The sequence below is a fragment of the Salmo trutta genome, chromosome 14, assembly GCF_901001165.1.
Source record: "Salmo trutta chromosome 14, fSalTru1.1, whole genome shotgun sequence".
NCBI classification, from domain to species: Eukaryota; Metazoa; Chordata; class Actinopteri; order Salmoniformes; family Salmonidae; genus Salmo; species Salmo trutta.
Genome location: NC_042970.1, coordinates 43047602 through 43073155, shown reverse-complemented (window position 1 = coordinate 43073155; position 25554 = coordinate 43047602). Strand labels below are relative to the sequence as shown.

The following is a 25554-nucleotide window of genomic DNA, read 5'->3' as shown; positions in this document are numbered from 1 at the left end:
CTCTCCAGAGAAGAGAGAGGTTAAAAGGGGTCAGAGATAGGCTTTGCGATGATAGGGGCAGCAACGTTAAAGAAGAAAGGTTCTAAACCATCTGACCCAGATGGTTGTTTGGGGTCAAGTTTAACCTCTTATGGCTAGGGGGCAGTATTTTCACGGCTGGATAAAAAACGTACCCGATTTAATCTGATTGTTAGTCCTGCCCAGAAACTAGAATATGCATATAATTATTAGCTTTGGAGAGAAAACACTCCAAAGTTTCCAAAACTGTTTGAATGGTGTCTGTGAGTATAACAGAACTCCTATGGCAGGCAAAAACCTGAGATGGTTCTGTTCAGGAAGTACCCTGTATGACCATTTATTTGCTTTCTTTGACATCTCTTCCAAAAACTAAGGATCTCTGCTGTTACGTGACACTTCCCACGTCTCCAATGGAGTCTCAGAGCCCGGGAAAAACAGGAATGACGTAATTCAAAGCCCTGGCTGAAACAAAGGAGAGCAAAAGCTAAGTGGTCACTCAGTGGACTAAGCCTTACGCTCGCGACCCGCCCCGCCCCCGGCTTTCGGTTTTTTCCTCAGTATACAGACAGGCAGATTCCCGGTCGGAATATTATCGCTTTTCTACGAGATAAATTGCATAAAAATTGGTTTTAAACAGCGGTTGACATGCTTCGAAGTACGGTAATGGAATATTTAGACATTTTTTGTCACATTCTGCGCCATGCTCGTGGCCGAGATTTAGCGTTGGGATAGTGTCTAGAACGCACGAACAAAACGTCTTGATGGAACATAACGATGGATTATTTGGGACCAAACCTACATTTGTTATTGAAGTAGAAGTCCTGGGACTGCATTCTGACGAAGAACAGGAAAGGTAAGAACATTTTTCTTATAGGAAATGTGATTTTGGTGAAGGCTAAACTGGTTGGGTGTCTAAATAGCTAGCCCGTGTTGGCTGGGCTATGTACTTAGATTATTGCAAAATGTGCTTCATCCGAAAAGCTATTTTAAAATTGGACATATCGAGTGCATAGAGGAGTTCTGTATCTATAATTTTTAAAATAATTGTTATGCTTTTTGTGAACGTTTATCGTGAGTAATTTAGTAAAATCACCGGAAGTGTTCGGTGGGAATGCTAGTTCTGAACGTCACATGCTAATGTAAAAAGCTGGTTTTTGATATAAATATGAACTTGATTGAACAGACATGCATGTATTGTATAACATAATGTCCTAGGTGTGTCATCTGATGAAGATCATAAAAGGTTAGTGCTGCATTTAGCTGTGGTTTGGGTTTATGTGACATGATATGCTAGCTTGAAAAATGGGTGTCTGATTATTTCTGGCTGGGTACTCTGCTGACATAATCTAATGTTTTGCTTTCGCTGTAAAGCCTTTTTGAAATCGGACAGTGTGGTTAGATAAAGGAGAGTCTTGTCTTTAAATAGCTGTAAAATAGTCATATGTTTGAAAAGTGGAAGTTTTCGGATTTAGAGGAGTTTGTATTTCGCGCCCCGCCCATCATTGGATATTGGAGCAGACGTTCCGCTAGCGGAACGTGTAGATGTAAGAGGAGCTCCTTTAGCACCTCGAACTCAGTGACCGCCTGCAGCAAGAAACTTTGTAGCGGGGCAGGGGAAAAAGAGGGAGGAGCATCAGGGCTAGTCACATTTGAAGGGTTGGCAAATGAGGAAATGTTGGACGGACAAGGAAGCATGGCTGAGTCAAAAAGGAATCCTGATTTAATGAAGTGGTGATTAAAGAGCTCAGCCATGTGCTCTTTGTCAGTAAAAACCACATCATCAACATTAACTTCTTGGGGTTAGACCCAAAGAGAGAGAACTTCCCCTTAAAAAAGTAACTAACTTTGGCCTTCCGTATAGCCTGAGTGCACTTATTTCTCATTTGCCTGAATGAGAGCCAGTCAGCCTGAGTATGTGTGTGCCTAGTCTTTTGCAAAATGGAATTCTTGAGGTGGAGTAACTCCACAAGATCACGGTCGAACCAGGGCCTGCACCTGTTCTTAATTCTTAAGAATTAGCTGTCTTATCGGCTGCTATCTGAATAGGTCTATCGGCCAATTTTCTTGGGCCACTATAACTATAACTATTTTGCCAATTGGATTGGTCCCCTTTACCACACGGAACCCCACTAATCTACAGACGGAAATGCAAGAGGTGGCTAAAAACAGACCATCTTCTGCCAACTTGCTACCCATGGCCCGGCTTGCTGTCTGAATTGCCGTGACCGCAACCGACCTCACTACTCACTGGACCCTTTTGATCACTTGGCTAAGCATGCCTCTCCTTAATAATGTTAATATGCCTTGTCCATTGCTGTTCTGGTTAGTTTTTATTGGCTTATTTCACTGTAGAGCCTTTAGCCCTGCTCATTATACCTTATCCAACCTCTTAGTTCCACCACCCACACATGTGATGACATCACCTGGTTTCAATGATGTTTCTAGAGACAAAATCTCTCTCATCATCGCCTCTGTTCTTCTGGCGATGTAGAGGTCAATCCAGGCCCTGCAGTGCCTAGCTCCACTCCTATTCCCCAGGCGCTCTCTTTTGATGGCTTCTGTAACTGTAATAGCCTTGGTTTCATGCATGTTAACTTTTTAAGGTATAGGGGGCAGTATTTTCATTTTCGGATGAAATGCGTGCCCAGAGTAAACTGCCTAATACTCGGGCACAGAGTCAAGTATTTGCATATTATTAGTAGATTTGGATAGAAAACACTCTGAAGTTTCTAAAACTGATTGAATGATGTCTGTGAGTAAAACATAACTCATATGGCAGGCAAAAACCTGAGAAAAATCCAACCAGGAAGTGGGAAATCTGAGAATTGGATTTCTTCTTTTGAATCCCTATCAAAACTACAGTGTCTGTGGAGTCACGTTGCACTTCCTAAGGCTTCCATTGGCTGTCAACAGCCTTTAGAAACATGTTTCATCCTTCTCCTGTTACTGGGAAGAAAATAGGAACTCAGTCAATGAGTGGACTGCCTGAGGACAAAGGACTTGGTGATGCGCGAGCCCGCCAGCGTGCCCCTCCTTCTTTTTCTTCTTGAATGAATATGCTATTGTCCGGTTGGAATATTATCTACGTTTTATGTTAAAAAGACCCTAAAGATTGATTGTAAACAACGTTTGACATGTGTCTACGAACGGTAATGGAACTATTTGACTTTTCGTCTCTGGTACTGCGCTCGTGCGTTATGCCTTTGGATAGTGATCTGAACGCACAAACAAAACAGAGGTATGTGGACATAAATATGGAGTATTTCAAACAAAAATAACATTTCTTGTGGAAGTAGGAGTCCTGGTTGTGCATTCTGACGAAGATCAGCAAAGGTATGAGAATATTTATAATACTAATTCTGAGTTTTGTTGACCCCAGAACTTGGCGGGTATCTGTATAGCTTGCTTTGATGGTTGAGCTATGTACTCAGAATATTGAAAAATGTGCTTTCTCCGTAAAGCTATTTTAAAATCTGACACAGCGGTTGCATTAAGGAGAAGTATATCTATAATTCTTTCAATAACTGTTGTAAATTTTATCAACGTTTATGATGAGTATTTTTGTAAATTGATGTGCACATTCACAGGTAGTTTTGGTGGGAATACATTTTCTGAACATCATGCGCCAATGTAAAATGGGGTTTTTGGATATAAATATGAACTTTATGGAGCAAAACATACATGTATTGTGTAACATGAAGTCCTATGAGTGCCATCTGATGAAGATCATCAAAGGTTAGTGAATCATTTAGTTGTATTTTTGGTTTTTGTGACGCATGTCCTTGCTTGGAAAATGGCTGTATGGTTTTTCTTGTGAAGTTTCTGTCCTAACATAATCTAATATTATGCTTTCGCCGTAAAGCCTTTTTGAAATCGGACAAGGTGGTTAGATTAACGAGAAGTTTATCTTTAAATTGGTGTAAAATAGTTGATTGTTTGAGAAAATGAAATTATGAGATTTTTGCTGTTTTGTATTTCGTGCCATGCTATTTCACTGGCTGTTGAATAGTGTGTCCCGCAGGTGGGACGGTCACTTCTACCTAACCCATAGAAGTTAAATTAGAAGCCTCCTCCCTAAGTTTGTTTTATTCACTGCTTTAGCACACTCTGCCAACCTGGATGTCCTAGCTGTGTCTGAATCCTGGTTTAGGAAGAACACCAAAACCTCTGAAATCTCCATCCCTAACTACAAAATGTTCAGACAAGATAGAACGGCCAAAGGGGTCGGTGTTGCAATCTACTGCAGAGTTAGCCTGCAGAGTTCTGTCCTACTATCCAGGTCTGTACCCAAACAATTTGAACTTCTACTTTTAAAAATCCACCTATCTAAAAACAAGTATCTCACCGTTGCCACCTGCTATAGACCACCCTCTGCCCGCAGCTGTGCTCTGGACACCATATGTGAATTGATTGCCCCCCATCTATCTTCAGAGCTCGTGCTGCTAGGTGACCTAAACTGGGACATGCTTAACACCACAGCCATCCTACAATGTAAGGTTGATGCCCTCAATCTCACACAAATTATCAATGAACCTACCAGGTACCACCCCAAAGCCGTAAACACGGGCATCCTCAGAGATATCATCCTAACCAACTTGCCCTCTAAACACACCTCTGCTGTTTTCAACCAAGATCTCAGCGATCACTGACTCATTGCCTGCATCCGCAATGGGTCAGCGGTCAAACGACCTCCACTCATCACTGTCAAACGCTCCCTGAAACACTTCAGCGAGCAGGCCTTTCTAATTGACCATGCCTTCCTCACCATCTTAAATAACCATGCCCCATTCAAGAAATGTAGAACCAGGAACAGATATAGCCCTTGGTTCTCTCCAGACCTGACTGCCCTTAACCAACACAAAAACATCCTGTGGCGTTCCACATTAGCATCGAACAGCCCTCATGATATGCAACTTTTCAGGGAAGTTAGAAACCAATATACACAGGCAGTTAGAAAAGCCAAGGCTAGCTTTTTCAAGCAGAAATTTGCTTCCTGCAACACAAACTCAAAAAAGTTCTGGGACACTGTAAAGTCCTTGGAGAATAAGAGCACCTCCTTCCAGCTGCCCACTGAGGATAGGAAACTCTGTCACCACCGATAAAGGCACTATAATTGAGGATTTCAATAAGCATTTTTCTACGGCTGGCCATGCTTTCCACCTGGCTACCCCTACCCCGGTCAACAGCTCTGCACCCCCCACAGCAACTCGCCCAAGCCTTCCCCATTTCTCCTTCTCCCAAATCCAGTCAGCTGATGTTTTGAAAGAGCTGCAAAATCTGGACCCCTACAAATCAGCCGGGCTAGACAATCTGGACACTTTCTTTCTAAAATTATCTGCCGAAATTGTTGCAACCCCTATTACTAGCCTGTTCAACCTCTCTTTCGTGTCGTCTAAGATTCCCAAAGATTGGAAAGCAGCTGCAGTCATCCCCCTCTTCAAAGGGGGGGACACACTTGACCCAAACTGCTACAGACCTATATCTATCCTACCCTGCCTCTCTAAAGTCTTCGAAAGCCAAGTCAACAAACCGACCATTTCAAATCCCACCGCACCTTCTCCACTACGCAATCTGGTTTCAGAGCTGGTCATGGGTGCACCTCAGCCACGCTCAAGGTCCTAAACGATATCTTAACCGCCATCGATAAGAAACAATACTGTGCAGCCGTATTCATTGACCTGGCCAAGGCTTTCAACTCTGTCAATCACCATATCCTCATCGGCAGACTCAACAGCCTTGGTTTCTCAAATGATTGCCTCGCCTGGTTCACCAACTACTTCTCTGATAGAGTTCAGTGTGTCAAATCGGAGAGCCATTTGTCCGGGCCTCTGGCAGTCTCTATGGGGTGCCACAGGGTTCAATTCTTGGGCCGACTCTTTTCTCTGTATACATCAATGACGTCAGTCTTGCTGCTGGTGAGTCTCTGATCCACCTCTACGCAGACGACACCATTCTGTATACTTCTGGCCCTTCTTTGGACACTGTGTTAACTACCTTCCAGACGAGCTTCAATGCCATACAACTCTCCTTCCGTGGCCTCCAACTGCTCTTAAATACAAGTAAAACTAAATGCATGCTCTTCAACCGATCGCTGCCTGCACCTGCCCGCCCGTCCAGCATCATTACTCTGGACGGTTCTGACTTAGAATATGTGGACAACTACAAAATCTAGGTGTCTGGTTAGACTGTAAACTCTCCTTCCAGACACTCATCAAACATCTCCAATCCAAAGTTAAATCTAGAATTGGCTTCCTATTTCGCAACAAAGCATCTTTCATTCATGCTGCCAAAAACTGACTATGCTACCGATCCTCGACTTCGGCGATGTCATTTACAAAATAGCCTCCAATACCCTACTCAATAAATTGGATGCAGTCTATCACAGTGCCATCCGTTTTGTCACCAAAGCCCCATATACTACGCACCACTACGACCTGTATGCTCTCGTTGGCTGACCCTCGCTTCATACTCGTCGCCAAACCCACTGGCTCCAAGTCATCTACAAGACCCTGCTAGTTAAAGTTCCACCTTATCTCAGCTCACTGGTCACCACAGCAGCACCCACCTGTAGCACGCGCTCCAGCAGGTATATCTCTCTGGTCACCCCCAAAGCCAATTCCTCCTTCGGTCGCCTCTCCTTCCAGTTCTCTGTTGCCAATGACTGGAACGAACTACAAAAATCTCTAAAACTGGAAAGACTTATCTCCCTCAATAGCTTTAAGCACCAGCTGTCAGAGCAGCTCACAGATTACTGCACCTGTAGATAGCCCATCTATAATTTAGCCCAAACAACTACCTCTTCCCCCTACTGTATTTATTTATTTATTTATTTTGCTCCTTTGCACCCCATTATTTATATTTCTACTTTGCACTTTCTTCCACTGCAAATCTACCATTCCAGTGTTTAACTTGCTATATTGTATTTACTTCGCCACCATGGCCTTTTTTGCCTTTACCTCCCTTATCTCACCTCATTTGCTCACTTTGTATATAGACTTATTTTTCTACTATATTATGACTATATGTTTGTTTTATTCCATGTGTAACTCTGTGTTGTTTTATGTGTCAAACTGCTTACTTTATCTTGGCCAGGTCACAATTGTAAATGAGAACTTGTTCTCTACTTGCCTACCTGGTTAAATAAAGGTGAAATAAATAAAAAATAAAAACATTACTCACTCAGTTCCAGGTTGGATGGTGTTTTCGGGTTTCTGTAATTTGTTTGCCAGAGCAGTAGCAGTATAGCTTGTGAATAGGAGTCTTTGGTAGTAGGAATCCTTCTAGGTAATTTTGTCCAAAAAGCAGGTTGTAGGTTTGGAGTTTTGATTTGAAGTGAAGGTTATGTTGTGGAGGACAGTATCCTGTATATTAAACTGTAAATCTATGTTTTTTTTTAAACATGCAGAAAAATGCGGAGGCTCACATGCAGCTGTGTGTCTCTCTCTCTCCCCCTAGTGCATGAACTGAGGTAAATCTATTATACATACAGTGCATTCGGAAGAATTCAGACCCCTTGACTTTTTTCACATTCTCTTACGTTAGACTTATTCTAAAATGTATTAAATTGTTTATTTCTCCCTAATAAATCTACACATGATACCCCATAATGACAAAGCAAAAACCGATTTTTAGACATTTTTGAAATATAACATTTACGTAAGTATTCAAACCCTTTACTCAGCACTTTGTTTGAAGCACCTTTGGCAGCGATTACAGCCTCAAGTATTCTTAGGTATTATGCTACAAGCTTGGCTCACCTGTATTGGGGGAGTTTCTCCCATTCTTCTCTGCAGATCATCTCAAGCTCTGTTAGGCTGGATGGGGAGCGTCGCTGCACAGCTATTTTCAGGTCTCTCCAGAGATGTTCGATCGGGTTCAAGTCCGAGCTCTGGCTGGGCCACTCAAGGACATTTAGAGACTTGTCCCGAAGCCACTCCTAATTTGTCTTGGCTGTGGGCTTAGGGTTGTTGTCCTGTTGGAAGGTAAACCTTCATCCCAGTCTGAGGTCCTGAGAGCTCTGGAGCAGGTTTTCATCAAGCATCTCTTTGTACTTTGCTCTGTTCATCTTTCCCTCGATCCTCACTAGTCTCCCAGTCCCTGCCATGAGAAAAACATCCCAACAGCATGATGCTGCCACCACCATGCTTCTACGTAGGGATGGTGTCAGGTTTCCTGCAGACGTCATGCTTGGCATTCAGTTCAAAGAGTTCAATCTTTGTTTCATCAGACCAGGGAATCTTGTTTCTTATGTTCTGAGAGTCTTTAGGTGCCGTTTGGCAAACTCCAAGAGGGCTGTCATGTGCCTTTTATTGAGGAGTGTCTTCCGTCTGTCCACTCTACCATAAAGCCCTGATTGGTGGAGTGCTGCAGAGATGTTTGTCCTTCTGGAAGATTCTCCCATCTTCACAGAAGAACTCTGGAGCTCTATCAGAGTGACCATTGGGTTCTTGGTCACCTCCCTGACCAAGACCCTTCTCCCCCGATTGATCAGTTTGGCTGGGCAGCCAGCTCTAGGAAGATCCGTGGTGGTTCCAAACTTCTTCCATCTAACAATGATGGATGCCGCTGTGTTCTCGGGGACCTTCAATGCTGCAGACATTTTTTGGTACCCTTCCCTAGATCTGTGCCTCGACACAATCCTTTCCCGGAGCTCTACGGACAATTCCTTCGACTTCATGGCCTGGTTTTTGATCTGATATGCACTGTCAACTGTGGAACCTTATATAGACAGATGTGTGCCTTTCCATATGTCCAATAATTGAATTTACCACAGGTGGACTCCAATCAATTTGTAGAAACATCTCAAGGATGATCAATGGAAACAGGATGCACCTGAGCTCAATTCCAAGTCTCATAGCAAAAGGTCTGAATACTTATGTAAATAATGTATTTCTGTTTTAATCTTTATAAATTTGCAAAAATTCTAAAAACCTGTTTTTGCTTTGTCAATCAACACAATAGTGATGCCATACTGTATGAGTACCTTTTTTAGAGTAATAATCAGGTCCCATCATAGCCCATATAAAGCAATTTTTTACATCTGATTTATTATGTCACATGCTACAACTTGGGTCCGGAATGAGTTAGGTTGGCCAACTACAAGATCAGGGAAAACTCTGCCCCAGCAGCCTCGTCTCATGGTTTAGTGGCCATATATTGACATGTTGAAAGTCAATATGTAATGAAAAAGGCATGGAACCATTTGTCTTGTCTAGGACATGTGTATAGATTCATTGGCTGACCCAAAGCCTAGGGCTAGTATTCATAATTTCTGGTCCTGAGTTTTCACCACAACTGTGGGAAGGGTTAGGTTAAAGGGTGCTCACCCCCTGCGCCTACTCAAAACATCTTCCCGGAGCTATGGTTGAAACACATGACCAGCACTGAAGAATTCTCCTTAATAATAAAGCACATGCAACTATCGTTGCATTTGCAGACAAACATTAAAATACAATTCCTACTCTGATGAGTAGGCTTAGGCCTAGATTGGATACCAGTAGCCTAGTCACTGCAGGTTAGAAAGTTATTTAACTCACGACTGTTTTCAAAAAAGTCTGTTATGTACAGAGCGTACATTTGGGTCAGCCCAAGGGGTCAAAATGGTGTCCTTTTATGAATGCATTTCATGTAACTATACAGTACTTCATTTTACAGACTGGTGACATTAGCAGAATATGTTTTAATACCACAAAAAATACCGAAATGACAGGCTACTTTGATACTGACCAAATGAGATCAATCAAAACAACCTTGTCTTGAATGTAACCAATAGCTCCGGTTTACAAAAAGATGGGAGACGAACATATTGTACAATATGACATCAATCAAGTCTAATTATATAATTTTGGCAATTTTAATAACATTTACCAGGAGGTGCTGCAGCATCTCCAACACCACTACTTCCTGTCGCTATGAATTGCAGGTTTTGGTTTCAGCCTAGAACTAACAAAAAACATACTGTCAGTATTACAAGGAGAAGGATAAGATAATTATATGACCCTGTGTTACTAGTCTTTGACCTTTGTGACCTCTAGGTACAACGTAATTTCCTTCACTTTTTAAGTCAATCCCCTGATTGAATTAAATGATTTTCTGAACTGAGGGCAAGGGCAATTAAATAGGAACCAATCTTTTTCAGACCCTCAGTATTTGAAATTGAATTCAATGAGTGAAATAATTTTGACATGTAAAAATGCACTGAATTCAAGGATTTTACATTCTAGGGTTCCTAGAGTGATTTGTTTCCATTTCCACCCCTGCATACCACCACTATGTTCACCATGGTCAACTGTTGCAATGAGGATTCACCCTGATCATGTGAGACTTCATGAGAAATGTTTTTTTGGTTATCTCTGCAAAAGTTGAATGAGAAAAGACCCTTCGTGTTTCCAGAGCTGCTCGAAGTAGCTTCACATACAGTGTCTTGAAAAGATTATGGGCAAGTTACAAGACAAATAACAAGAGGTCATACTGTGTCAAGGAGTTAGACTAACATAAACATCTAATAGGACTGCATTGGGTTTCATGAGTGGTCAACAGGGGTATCGCTCCATGTCGTGAGGAAAGTATGAGGACTTTAGAGAGATTGAGAAAGAGATTGATGGACATTTAAAGCTGTTAGAGTGAGAGATGGAGAGTGAGGATGATAATGAGAGGGGAAAAGAGTGAGTCAGAAAATGAAAGAGCAAGTCAGAGAAACAAGATAGAGAGAGAGGGTGGGGGAGGGAGGGAGAAAGAAAGAGAGAGAGAAAGAGGAGGGGTTTTAAGACTCTGCCTTTCAATGAGGTACCAGTGAGGATAGGCGGTCACTCACACACCACCACCCACACTCGCTCAGTCAGTCATTGAAGACAGCGATGGCTAAGCAAAGTTGACCATTGGACCCTAGACTTCTTGTAAGTCAACATCCGGACGTTGATCATTCCCTCATTCGGATTGTCACTCCTTTCCTTCTCTTTGCTCTTCATCATTATGCACATCAAGTGGGAAATAATCTCATCTTCACCAAAGACAGGAACTCTGCTCCAATGACTCTAAATGTGGACTCTACTCTGTTCTACTTGCCTAGGTCAGCCAGATGAACACACACAAACCAGCCCACAAAGCCAAGGTAGGTCCCCTACTCTGGAACCTGGGCATTTTGGGGTACTGGTATCATTCCAAGATTTTTTGTTAACGGCAATAACTGATGGGCTGCTAATAGTAAGTACCTACTGTAACAATTGTATTTTATTAAGCCATTGACGCATGTGTGAATTTGACCAGACAGTGAATTGTATTAATCTGAGTAATTTACTGCAGTAGCCCAGGCAATGCACAGAGTGGTTACTGTTACTGTGAAGTATTTAGTCGGTAACGTGATACCCAGATGTCTAGCCAGTAGATTATAGGGGAGTGACAATAAATAGCATTTTTTTGTTCATGTAATGAGCCCGGGACACGTCACAGGTTTATGAAACAATGTCTGTGGCGCAGCTAGAACACACAGTACCACACTCAAAACATCTAAGAAGACATAAGTATCTTTTAAAATGTAAGTTCTTGACTCAATAACTCAGCTCTTCTTGTTGGTTCTTTGAGCTGCTAGTTTGTGTAACTATTTTAACGCCAGGAAGTCATACCTTTAGTTGTTATATAGATGAACATGTGGGGCCGTACGGGGGGGGAGTAAAATCACAGTTGTGGAGCCCGGTTTAAGGACATAGTAGATAACAAGTTGTAGTGTCCCTAAACACTGCCCACTATCCAGAACTCAAGATGTCATTGTATATGGGTGATTTTGCAACTACGGGCACTTTTGGCATGTCATATTTAAAATAAAATGTTTCTTAAAAAATACTTTTTTCAAAATAAATACTTTCCTCATTTTATCAGGAGCCATAACCTGGTATTGGCTGTGACCATTTTATTCAACAATATATGGAATTTACTTCTGCAAATGTTATTACCATCACATCATAAAACCTTCAATTTTAGTTTACAACTAAATCACAAACAACATGTGGTTTGGGATTATTTGGTTTATCTGTCAATAGCATTTGGCACTACCACATTTAGAAATAATTATTTTAATTCCTTATTGCATAAATATGGCTGTTTGCTGCCTGTGTTTGTATACCTGCATTGAAGCTACAGTACCATAAACAATGCAATTACCTGTCGAAATGGTTATGTACTTACTCATTTTTAAGTTGATCGATTGAGAACAAGTGCTTTTCACTTGATGATGAGAGGAGTGTGATATTTAATGTGCACATATATTTTTGATTCAGAAATATTTGTAGATTGTGGTGGTAAAGACTGTGTGGCAATAACGACAGGATAATGTTGTTAAAAATAACGTTGGGGAAATGGGTATTTACAATATGATCGATTGTTATAAAAACAGTAAAAGATTATGTGATAAGCAATATTGAGCAGGGGTTTACCCATTTTATACAAAAGTTATACAAAAAGTCATTATTTTCTGATGGCAATAACCTGGAAATTGTCATTACCGACCCTATTTGTGGTGGTAATGACAGTGTTTTAATGACAATTTGCTAATTTTTGGGATTAAACTACAAGGTTTACTTTGTTAATATGATCCGCTTACATTAGATAAACTCCAACCACAATAGAATGAGATGTATCCATCCAAATAGAGGACAATCTAGATGACTTACAACCATTTGACACATTCCAAGTTACTTTACTTGGAGGAGGGTATATAATATAATATATTATATGTCATATCCTTATTCTTCACTGTCACTTCCCAGTTCTTGTGTGACTTGATATGTACAATTTTGAAAAAGCACAGCGTGATGGTAATGATGCAATACTGTGGGACAAATTCGGGACAACTGTATTTCATGGAATACGATAGATTTAGTGCTTATGCACTTTGAACATTAATTATAAAACATTTTCATGTTGAAATACATTGAAGTTCAAAAGTCATGTTCTGGGCCAAGTGCCTTGTCAATGCAAAACAGTAAAATGTATGGTTATGTTAGGGTCCACTTACTATATATACACCAGTCAAAAGTTAGTACACACCTACTCATTCAAGGGTTTTTCTTTATTTTACTATGTTCTACATTGTAGAATAATACTGAAGACATCAAAACTATGAAGTAACACTTGGAATCATTTATAACCAACAAGCCAATCATTGCCTTGATGACAGCTTTGCGCACCCTTGGCATTCTCTCAACCAACTTCACCTGGAACTCTTTTCTAACAGTCTTGAAGGAGTTCAAACATATGCTGAGCACTTGTTGGCTGCTTTTCCTTCACTCTGTGGTCCAACTCATACCAAACCATCTGAATTGGGTTGAGGTCAGGTGATTGTGGAGGCCAGGTCATCTGATGCAGCACTCCATCACTCTCCTTCTTGGTCAAATAGCCCTTACACAGCCTGGAGGTGTGTTGGGTCATTGTCCTGTTGAAAAAAAATTATAGTCCCAATAAGCACAAACCAGATGATATTGTGTAACGCTGCATAATGCTGTGGTAGCCTTGTTGGTTAAGTGTGCCTTGGATTGTAAATAAATCACAGTGTCCCAGCAATGCACCACACCTCCTCCATGCTTCACGGTGGGAACCGCACATTCAGAGATCATTTGTTCACCTACTCTGCGTCTTACAAAGACACTGCGGTTGGAGCCAAAAATCTCAAATTTGGACACATCAGACCAAAGGACAGATTTACACCTGTCAAATGTCCATTGCTCCTGTTTCTTTATCCCAAGCAAGTCTCTTCTTATTATTGTTGTCCTTTAGTAGCAATTTCTTTGCAGCAATTCCACCATGAAGGCCTGTATCATCCAGTCTCCTGTGAACAGTTGATGTTGATATGTGTCTGTTACTTGAACTCTGATGCATTTAGTTGGGCTTCAATTTCGGAGGCTGGTAACTCTAATGAACTTATCCTCTGCAGCAGAGGTATCTCTGGGTCTTCCTTTCCTGTAGTGGTCCTCATGAAAGCCAGTTTCATCATAGTGCTTGATGGGTTTTGCGACTGCACTTGAAGAAACTTTCAAAGTTCTTGAAATTTTCCAGATTGACTGACTTTCATGTCTTAAAGTAATGATGGAATGTCATTTCTCTTTGCTTATTTGAACTGTTCTTGCCATAACATGTACTTGTTATTATACCAAATAGAGCTATCTTCTTTATACCACCCCTACCTTGATTGTATCAAATGCATTAAGAAGGAAAGAAATTCCACAAATTAACTTTTAACAAGGCACTCCTGCATTCCAGGTGAGTACCTCATGAAGCTGGTTGAGAGAGTGCCAAGATTGTGAAAACCTATCATCAAGGCAAAGGGTGGATACTTTGAAGAATCTCAAATATAAAATATACTTTGATTGGTTTACCACTTTTTTGGTTACTACATGATTTCATATGTTTTAATTCATAGTTTTGAGTTTGTCGCGTAGAGTAGTCCAGAAGGCCACACTGAAAAACCTACAGTAACCTCTATCAAATAAAAAGATAGCGGAGCCTCAAAAGTACTGAATCCGGAAGAGAAACAACAGTACTGCCACCAAAAGAATACCTTTTGAAACAGCTATAATTCAATGCTGCCCCATCAACAGCCCAATCCAAAATGGTCCCCCCTTGAACTGAAAGAGAGGCTCCTCCCATCAGAACATACCAAACACTAATTAATAAAGCAATTACCTTAAAAGCCTACATTTTCACCCAGCTAAACATCATGAATTATATACATTGCACCTTTGCAATTCGTTTCTCATGATACAATATAACACATTTACAAAATCTCATCTCTACTGACATGGTGTCTTCCAATATGTCATATGCGTCGTGATGATCGGACCAAACTGCAGCGGGGATGTGAATCATCTTCTTGATTTATTAAAGAAATGAACACTGAACAAAAGAACGACAAAAAACAGTCCTGTAAGGTACATAGACTATACATGGAACAACCACCCACAAACACAAGAGAAAATAAACCCACTTAAATATGGCCTCCAATTAGAAGCAACGATAACCAGCTGCTTCTAATTGGAGGTCGTTCCCAAAACTAATATAGACAAACTAGAAAACCCACATAGAAATAGAAAACATAGAACATAAACCAAAAACCCCCAAACACACAAAACAAATACACCCCTGCCACGTCCTGACCAAACTACAATAACAAATAACCCCTTTTACTGGTCAGGACGTGACAGTACCCCCCCCCCAAAGGTGCAGACTGAAACAAAAACTAACAAAACAATAACCCCAAAATAAAGGGAGGGAAGGGAGGGTGGCCACCGTCACCGACGCTTCCTGTGCTATACCCCCCCTTCCCAAACCTCCCCCCACGGAGGTGGATCTGGCTCCGGGCTTAATCCCCACTTTAACCTGTCCACCCCTGCTGAAGGCTCAGGGCTGTAGCCCACCGCTGAAGACTCTGGCCGCGCCGGACTGGCGGGCGACTCTGGCCGCGCCGGACTGGCGGGCGACTCTGGCCGCGCCGGACTGGCGGGCGACTCTGGCCGCGCCGGACTGCCGGGCGACTCTGGCCGCGCCGGACTGGCGGGCGACTCTGGCCGTGCAGGACTGGCGGGCGACTCTGCCGGTTCCGGACTGGCGGGCCGTCTCTGTCGGTTCCGGACTGCGGGCCGTCTCTGTCGGTTCCGGACTGCGGGCCGTCTCTGTCGGTTCCAGACTGTAGGACGTTGCCGGAAGCACTGGACGGGGCACTGTCGCCGGAAGCTCTAAACGGGGCTCTGTCGCCGGAAGCTCTAGATGGGGCACTGTTGCCGGAAGCTCTAGACGGGTACTGTCGCCGGAAGCTCTAGACCGGGACTGTGCACTGAAGGCCTGATGCGTGGGACTGGCTTTGGAGGCGCCAGACTAGTGACGCACACCACAGGGCTAGTGCGAGGAGCAGGAACAGGACGTACTGGACTAGGCAGGCACACTAAAGGCCTGGTGCGTGGGGCTGGCTTTGGAGGCACCAGACTAGGGACGCGCACCACAGGGTTAGTGCGAGAAGCAGGAACAGGACGTACTGGACTGGGCAGGCGCACTGGAGGCCTGGTGCGTAGGGTTGGCTTTGGAGACGCCAGACTGGTGACCCGAACCACAGGGCTAGTGCGAGGAGCAGGAACAGGGTAAACTGGAGCCTGGAGATGCACTGGAGGTCTGGAGCATATGGCCTGCACAACCCTTCCTGGCTGAGTGCTCACCATAGCCTGGCCATACTGAGGAGCTTTCACCGATTGGACCGGCCTTTGAATGCGTCTGGGCAATACAGTGCGCATTTCCGCATAGCTCTGTGCTTTCTCGGTCCGTCGCTCCCCATAATAAGCACGAGGAGTTGGTTCAGGCGTATTGCCTGACTTACTCCAACTCCCCGTGTGCCCTCCCCCAAAAAATGTTTTGGGGGCTGCCTCTCGCACTTGCCAATCCCTGCGTATAATGCCTCGTAATGGCTCCGCTCCGCCTTAGCTGCCTCCAGCTCCTCCTTAGGGCGTTGGTACTCCCCAGCCTGGTGCCATGGTCCTGCCCCATCAAGGATCTCCTCCCAGGTCCATGACTCTTTATAGTCCTCCTGCTGCAGTGCCCCGTCCTGCTCCTTTCTCCGCTGCTTGGTCCTCTTATGGTGGGTGGTTCTGTCATATGCGTCGTAATGATCGGACCAAACTGCAGCGGGGATGTGAATCATCTTCTTGATTTATTAAAGAAATGAACACTGAACAAAAGAACGACGAAAAACAGTCCTGTAAGGTACATAGACTATACATGGAACAACCACCCACAAACACAAGAGAAAATAAACCCACTTAAATATGGCCTCCATTTTGAATCAACGAAATCCAGCTGCTTCTAATTGGAGGTCGTTCCCAAAACTAACATAGAAATAGACAAACTAGAAAACCCACATAGAAATAGAAAACATAGAACATAAACCAAAAACCCCGAAACACACTAAACAAACACACCCCTGCCACGTCCTGACCAAACTACAATAACAAATAACCCCTTTTACTGGTCAGGATGTGACACAATATGCCCAATCACATGAATGAGCCATTCGGGACAGGCAATACAAAGCCATCCCAATTGCCGTGGTCCTTATCCCAGCATACCCGGAAGCTACAGAGACAGAGAGAGCGGAACAGAACCAAACAAACAGCTCGCTCATCCGTAACATTGTTAAGTACAGTAAACGTTGCTTAAATTAAACATGAACGCTTGTCTGTATATTCTTTATATCATAACAAACTGTTATTCACAGGAATGTAAGAATAAAGTGTGTAATGTAGGTACTAAGATAGCAGAGTTAACTTGTGTGTCGACGCACATTGCTAACGTACCTGACAACGGAGCAGGGAGGGGGTGATGCGTGTGTGAGTTAGTTTACCAAATGCTGCCCGCGGCCAGTGACAGACTTCTCCATCACAGATGTCTTCACTATTATTCTACAATGTAGAAAATAAAGAAAAACCCTTGAATGAGTAGGTGTGTAAAAACTTTTGACTGGTATTGTATATCAAACAAAAACAAAACCTGGGACACAGAAAAGCCTGTAGTTGTAATATCAACCATATAGGACCTGCTGAGACTAAAGTTGTCACATTTTAGATGGCTGAAACCAGACAGGAATACGATTATTCCAATGGCATGACTACATCTATGGGATGATTCAGAGATTTGCATGAAAAGTTGAAACATTTTCCACAATCTGGTGTCTTTTACTGTGACTGAATATGTGAATTCTGCCTGAATGCTGAAAAAAGCATTTTTCGCTAACATTTTCACAGAGAAGATGACTGATGAGCATTCTGATAGACTGAGTAATATCCTCCTTTATTTATTATTTCAATGTTATTTTTTATTAGGATCCCCATTAGCCAACGCCAATGGAGGCAGCTAGTCTTACTGGGGTCTGACATATATTGAACAAGACATTACAGACAAGAGACTTAGCCTTGCTGGTAAATTTACATACATTTAAAACATTAACTTTATTGAGTGTGGTGCCAAAAAAGCAGAGTCTCTTTACTACGGAAATACCTCTCCCCATCTTTACAACCATTTAATCTATATGTTTTGACAATGACCGTTTACAATCTAATATAACACCAAGTAATTTAGTCTCCTCAACTTCCACACCATTCATTACCAGATTCAGCTAAGGCCTAGAACTTAGGGAATGATTTGTACCAAATGCCATGCTCTTAGTTCTCGAGATGTTCAGGACCAGTTTATTACTGGCCACCCATTCCAAAACAGACTCCAACTCTTTGTTAAGGGTTTCAGTGACTTCATTAGCTGTGGTTGCTGATGCGTATATGGTTGAATCATCAGCATACATGGACACACATGCTTTGATTAATGCCAGTGGCAGGTCATTGGTAAAAATAGAAAAGAGGAGAGGGCCTAGAGAGCTGACCTGCGGTACACCACACTTTTCATGTTTGACAAAGAAACTTAGATAGATTGCTCCACGATATCGCTGAGGTTGAAAAGCCATAACACATAAGCTGTATCAACAAATTAATTATCTAAGTGAGTCTCAGAAATGGCTAATATATGAATGTTATCTGATGTTAGCAAGTTATTGATTTCATGAGAACTTTATTTCTAAGGCTACATGTGTTAATATGGGATATTTTTAGCCCTTTCCTGGGTAGCTTATCAGAGATATAAGTAATATAGAAAAGAGCAAACAAAGCAAGATAAAAAAAAATAGACATTCAGCAATTCATTAATCCGTTGGTGTGTGTGCTGTGGAGTTGAAGCTACGAACCCATTGGGCTGGCTCTCTTACCCAATCCAGGCTTTTTGGAGGGAGGATGGACAATGAGCCTGTCATAGCCAATGTAAGCAATGTCCCTAAGCACTCTGGTCCCTCGAGATAATGTGAGTTCTCAGTCATTGTTATCATGGATTCACATACAGAACTGGTGTCCTCTCTCAATGACTTACAGATTGCTGTCCTCTTGCCGTTCTCCCGTTTAAACTCATCGAGCTGACCCTGGGTAGAACTGTTCTTCAGTTTCTGGAACTCTCTGGTCAGGTCATCCATTATTTTATTAGTTGACTCCACCACCACACTTGAAGCTATTTTGTTGTTGTTGTAACAACTGTTTGTAGAACTATTTCATTTGTTTAAAAGATCCTTCACCTGCGATAGAGAGACACCACTGTTCTCAACAGTACACCTGCTGGCTTTGGTCTTTGTAGCAACGTAGGTTAGCTTGATAGGCAGCTAGCTAGCAGCTCCTTAGACCCATCCTTGGTCGGCAGGATCAAGGGAAAGATAGTAGCTGTCCCAGCAACTGATGCGAACCGCGTCACGGGATCAAAACTCAAAAGGTAGCTAGGTAGTAAACAAACTTCTTCAAAATACTTTCAAAAATGTCCAAAACATCAAACTGATCTCTCCCTCGTTCCACATTCAACAGGAAGTGACGATAGCGGCTTTGTGTGTCTAAAAGCCTAGCGAAATGCTTTAGACTTACATTTTATAATGGTAATGGGATTATTATAATATTTTGTCTCTCCCTCTCTCGCTCCCTGCACCGTTTGATGGAATTCCCTGTCACTGTGGTATGGAACCTGGCTCAAACTGCCCAGACACAGTGGATTCTGCAATATGCAAAAGTGGTAACCCCAATGGAAGGGTATCATGTTCAGACAGTCACACTTTGTGATGCAACATTTTTCAATTATTCTGTTAGTATCTGGGTTCGATTGTAAGGACCAATGCCAGGGATGAGAAGCAGGTATGGGAAGTCAAACATTTGATCAGGAACAGACATAAAACAAGACAGGAACAACATCAGCACACGGGCATACAAGGACATAAGACAATCAATGCAGAAGCAGGGAACAGAGCGGGGAACCAGAGAAATAGGGAAGGTCATTTTTAGTTATTTATTTTTTATTTCACCTTTATTTAACCAGGTAGGCTAGTTGAGAACAAGTTCTCATTTACAACTGCGACCTGGCCAAGAATAAAGCAAAGAAGTTTGACACATGCAACAACAGAGCTACACATGGAATAAACAAACATTCAGTCAATAATACAGTAGAAAAAGTCTATATGCAGTGTGTGCAAATGAGGTAAGATAAGGGAGGTAAGGCAATAAATAGGTCATGGTGGTGAAGTAATTACAATATACCAATTAAACATTGGAGTGATTGATGTGCAGAAGATGAATGTGCAGGTAGAGATACAGGGGTGCAAAGGAGCAAGATAAATAAATAAATACAGTATGGGGATGAGGTAGTTGTATGGGCTGTTTACAGATGGGCTATGTACAGGTGCAGTGATCTGTGAGCTGCTCTGACAGCTGGTGCTTAAAGCTAGTGAGGGAGATATGAGTTTCCAGCTTCAGTGATGTTTGCAGTTCGTTCCAGTCATTGGCAACAGAGAACTGGAAGAAAAGGCGGCCAAAGGATGAATTGGCTTTGGCGGTGACTGTGAGATATACCTGCTAGAGCTTGTGTTACGGGTGGGTGCTGCTATGGTGACCAGTAAGCTGAGTTAAAACCTCTTTGGGGCAGGCGGGATGGTAGCATCCCACCTCGACAACATCCGGTGAAATTGCAGAGCGCAAAATTCAAAATACAAAAGTAGTAATATTAAACATTCATGTAAATACAAGTGTTATACATCATTCTTTAGCTTAGAATCTTGGTAATCGAACCATGTTGTCCAATTTACAAAAGGCTTTACGACGAAAGCATAGCATTTGATCGTCTGAGGACAGCGCTTCACCCACTTCCTGCATTAACATAAATTCATAACCTGCACAGGTGTCACAAAACTCAAAAATAGCGATAAAATAAATCACTTACCTTTGAAGATCTTCATCTTTTTGCAATCTAAATGGTCCCAGTTACACAATGAATGGTAGTTTTGTTCGATAAAGTCCTTCTTTATATCCCAAAAATGTCAGTTTATTCGGCACGTTTGATTCAGAAATCCACCTGTTCCAACTCGCCCAAGATGTCTACAAAAGAATCTAAATCGTCCAAACAATTCAAACAACGTTTCTAATCCAACCTCAGGTACCCTCATATGTAAATAATCAATAAAATTTAAGATGGAATATACTATGTTCAATATCGGAGAAAAAGAATGTGGAGTGCGCACTCATTCACGTGCACCAAAAGACTAGAGTCCTTCTGAGGGATACTTCGAAAGAATCTGAATACTTCTTCATTTTTCAAAAAACAAGCATGAAACAATTTCTAAAGACTGTTGACATCTAGTGGAAGCCATAGGAACTGCAATCTGGGTCCTAATTATTAGACTTTCCCATAGAAAAGCATTGAAATGTCCAATGACCTCAAAAAAAATAATGCTGGATGGATTGTCCTCGGGGTTCTGTTATACCCACAGACAATATTTTAACAGTTTTAGAAACTTCAGAGTGTTGTCTATCCAATGCTACTTATGTGCATATCCTAGCTTCTGGGACTGAGTAACAGGCAGTTTACTTTGGGCACCCCAGTCATCCAAACTTCCGAATACTGCCCCCTACCCGAGAGCGAGAGCGTACAGGTCGCAATGGTGGGTAGTATATGGGGCTTTGGTGACAAAACGGGTGGCACTGTGATAGACTGCATCCAATTTGTTGAGTAGAGTGTTGGAGGCTATTTTGTAAATGACATCGCCAAAGTAGAGGATCGGTTGGATGGTCAGTTTTACGAGGGTATGTTTGGCAGCATGAGTGAAGGATGCTTTGTTGCGAAATAGGAAGCTGATTCTAGAGTTAATTTTGGATTGGAGATGCTTAATGTGAGTCTGGAAGGAGAGTTTACATTCTAACCATACACCTAGGTATTTGTAGTTGTCCACATATTCTAAGTCAGAACCGTCCAGAGTAGTGATGCTGGATGGGCGGGCAAGTGCGGGCAGCGATCGGTTGAAGAGCATGCATTTAGTTTTACTTGTATTTAAGAGGAGTTGTATGGCATTGAAGCTTGTCTGGAGGTTTGTTAACACAGTGTCCAAAGAAGGGCCAGAAGTATACAGAGGTGATTGAGTCCTGGTGAATCCAATAATCGCTGATGCGCTTGATGGAGGAAGGCAGGTGTGCGGAATGATGATGGCAGGAGTGCGCAATGCTGGGGAGACTGGCGCCCTCGAGCACCAGGGGGGAAGAGTGGGAGTAGGCGTGACAACAATAGAAGGATTGATTGATAGGTTGAACTTACATTTTTTGTTTTTGTAATCAGGATGAAGAGAAGATTTTGGATGATGCTGTGTTGAAAATGTTATCCATACTTTTCTGAATCTGGTCAAAATGATTTTCTTTGTATTTTTGGCAAGTTTAGAATTCCTTCCATAATAATGGAAGCTACTAATAAAATGATTCAAGAGGCATTTTTCTCAGATAGGCAATTTCAAGTCTAGGAATTCCTCTTTTCAAGAAATAGATTTAACATGTATTAAGTAGATTATATTAGTATACATTTTTTCATGAAAATACATAATTTATTCATTTTAAAGTTAAAAAAGACTTTAGTTGGACTTTTTTCCACAAAAGCCCTGTTTGATAAAGTAGGCCACAAATGGTCTTTGTATTAAACAAGTAACTGCTGTACTCATATTGTAGGGATATTGGAAGCAGGTTGTTTACATGAGTTGAGTTACTTGAATAAGCAACTCCTTAAATATACTTATCTTCAGCCTCAAATTCTTCAGTGCTGTTGGAGTGTTTCATTAGAACAACAGCCACCATGTACAATATCAAGAACATTTCACAAGAAGTGGCGAGAGGGTGCTTGTTTGCTGATGTAGAGGGACATATTATGGATGCAGCACTGTTGTTTTTTGGCCTCCACTGTGCTAGCCAATGTGTACATTACCACATAAAGTTTATATAAATTGTGATCGGCCACGTCACAATCATGCAAAACATTTTACATATTATTTCAGATAAAACACTTTTTTTTTTTTAGGACCAAATGTTTAATCCATTTTTGGGTGGGGGTTGGGGGGGGGGGTTGTAGTCAAAAACTTGATGTAGTAATTTGTGTGCTATGAATATGGGACAAAATACTTTTTAGTACTTAACATACAGTGATTTGTCCTGATACTTTTGGTCCCTTAAAATGGGGGGACTGTGTAAAAAAAGGGGTGTAATTTCTAAACAGTTCACCCAATATGGATGAAAATACACTCGAATTAAAGCTGACAGCCTGCACTTTAACCTTACTGTCCCAAAACATTTGGAGTTCACTGTGTATATATTAAATTACATTGAGATTTGTGTCACTGATCTACACACAATACCCCATGTCAAAGTAGAATTATGATTTTCAAAATGTTTACAAATTAAAAAAACATGAAAAGCTGAAATGTCTTGAGTCAGTAAGAATTCAAACCTTTTGTTATGGCAAGCCTAAATAAGTTCAGGAGTGAAAATGTGCCTAACAAGTCACAGAATAAGTTGCATGGTCGCTCTCTTTGTGCAATTAATGTTTAACATGATTTTTAAATGACTACCCCATTTCTATACCCCAGACATACAATTATCTGTAAGGTCCTTCAGTCGAGCAGTGAATTTCAAGCACAGATTCAAACACAAAGACCAGGGAGGTTTTCCAATGGTTTGCAAAGAAGGGCACCTATTGGTAGATGGGTAAAAAAAACGGACATTGAGTATTTCTTTGGGTCAATACACCCATTCACTACAAAGATACAGGCGCCCTTCCTATCTCAGTTGCTGGAGAGGAAGGAAACAGCTCAGGGATTTCACTATGAGGCCAATAGTGATTTTAAAATGGTTACAGAAGATTAATGGCTGTGATAGGAGATAACTGAGAATGGATCAGCGACATTGTAGTTACTCCACAATACTAACCTAAATTTCAGAGTGAAAAAAGGAAGCCTCTGCGGAATAAAAATATTCCAAAATATGCATCCTGTTCGCAATAATGCACTAAAGTAAAACTGCAAATAATGTTGCCAGGAAATTAACTACATTAATTAAAATTAACTATTTTGAGGCAAATCCAACACAACACAACACATACCAGTCTTCATATTTTCAAGCATGGTGGTGGCTACATCATGTTGTGGGTATGCTTGTCATCAGAAAGGACTAGGGAGTTGTTTAAGATAAAAAAATAAATGGCAGAGAGCTAAGCACAGGCAAAATCCTAGAAGAAAACCTTGTTCAGTCTGCTTTCCAACAGACACTGGGAGATAAATTCACCTTTCAGCAGGACAATAGCCTAAAACACAAGGCCAAATAAACACTGGAGTTACTTACCAAGACGACATTGAATGTTCCTGAGTGGCCTAGTTACAGTTTTAACTTAAATAGGCTTCAAATTCTATGGCAAGACATGAAAATGGATGTCTAGCAATGATCATTAACCAACTTGACAGAGCTTGAAGAATAAAAAATAAATAAAATGTGTGTAAATATTGTACAATCCAGATGTGCAAAGCTCTTAGAGACTTACCCAGAAAGACTCACAGCTGTCATCGCTGCCAAAGGTGTTTCTAACGTGTATTGACTCAGGGGTGTGAATATTTATGCAAATGACATATTTCTGTATGTTTTCACTTTGTCATTATGCGGTATGGGTGAGAGAAAAACATTTATTCAATCAATGTTGCATTCAATCTAAACCATTTTTCAAAATGTGGAATAAGTCAAGGTGTATGAGCACTTTCTGAAGGCACAAACTATACAGACTGAATAACATTTCAACTAACTATCTACTAACCGTAGCTCTAACCCTAACCTTAACCCTTATCCTAACCCTTATTATAAACCTAACCTTAGCACGCAGTTGCTTATCAACAGATAACAGTTGATAGTATGACCATCTCTAGAGCATTTACAGATGAAGAATTTGGACTATCCAAATAAAGTGTGACTGTCGCCCCTCTCTCACATTGGCCGATGTATCCAAACTTTCCTCTTTGGTTTAGTAGGTATCCACTTTAGAAGTGAGCAGTGCAAGATAATAATTCACAGGTTTTAATTGCAAGTCGAGGGCAGAGGTAATTTCCTCACAAACAATCTCTCAGACAATAGTGGCCAACTCTTTCTGTTGTCGGGTGTTGAGTACTGCCATGTTCCCAGAGGTGAATTGTGAACAGACAGAATATGCCTGATGCTGTAGCGAAGTAGACCTGCTATTGATTCTTGCAATACAGTGAACATCCCACACCATATTAAGATGTTATCTGTTGACAATTATCTTAAAATAAGTCTGTTAATTCATTGTTATTTTGCAAAGGAAAGCTACGAGAAACCCACACATTTCAATGCATGCCACCGGAACCATAAGTAACAAAGTCTTATGATAAACTATTAGGAATCCAAGTACCACCTTATACCATTGCAAAACATACTTCATCAATTAGATACAATATGCAGTTTTTTGCCTTGAAAGAAAGGAAAGGAAATAAGCCCATATATTCCATCTGGATATGATTATGTAGAGAACCATCTCCATAAAGTATGTGAAAGTGCCAAAGTTTTCCCTGAAACAGTGCTGGATCCCTGCTGGCAGGACTATTACTGCTATTACCTTGAAGTACAC

At 41.5% G+C, this 25554-nt stretch overlaps 1 protein-coding gene across 1 annotated transcript in view; it reads left to right on the top strand.

Annotated features, from left to right (window-relative positions):
- The first annotated feature begins 10844 nt into the window (after positions 1-10844).
- LOC115208130 (uncharacterized) overlaps positions 10845-25554 on the top strand; it is a 47825-nt gene continuing 33115 nt past the window's right edge. Inside the window, exons 1-2 of the mRNA XM_029775956.1 lie at positions 10845-10913; positions 11087-11128. Of these exons, the coding sequence (XP_029631816.1) occupies positions 11096-11128 (33 nt within the window). The 5' untranslated portion in view covers positions 10845-10913; positions 11087-11095. The remainder of the gene's footprint in view (positions 10914-11086; positions 11129-25554) is intronic.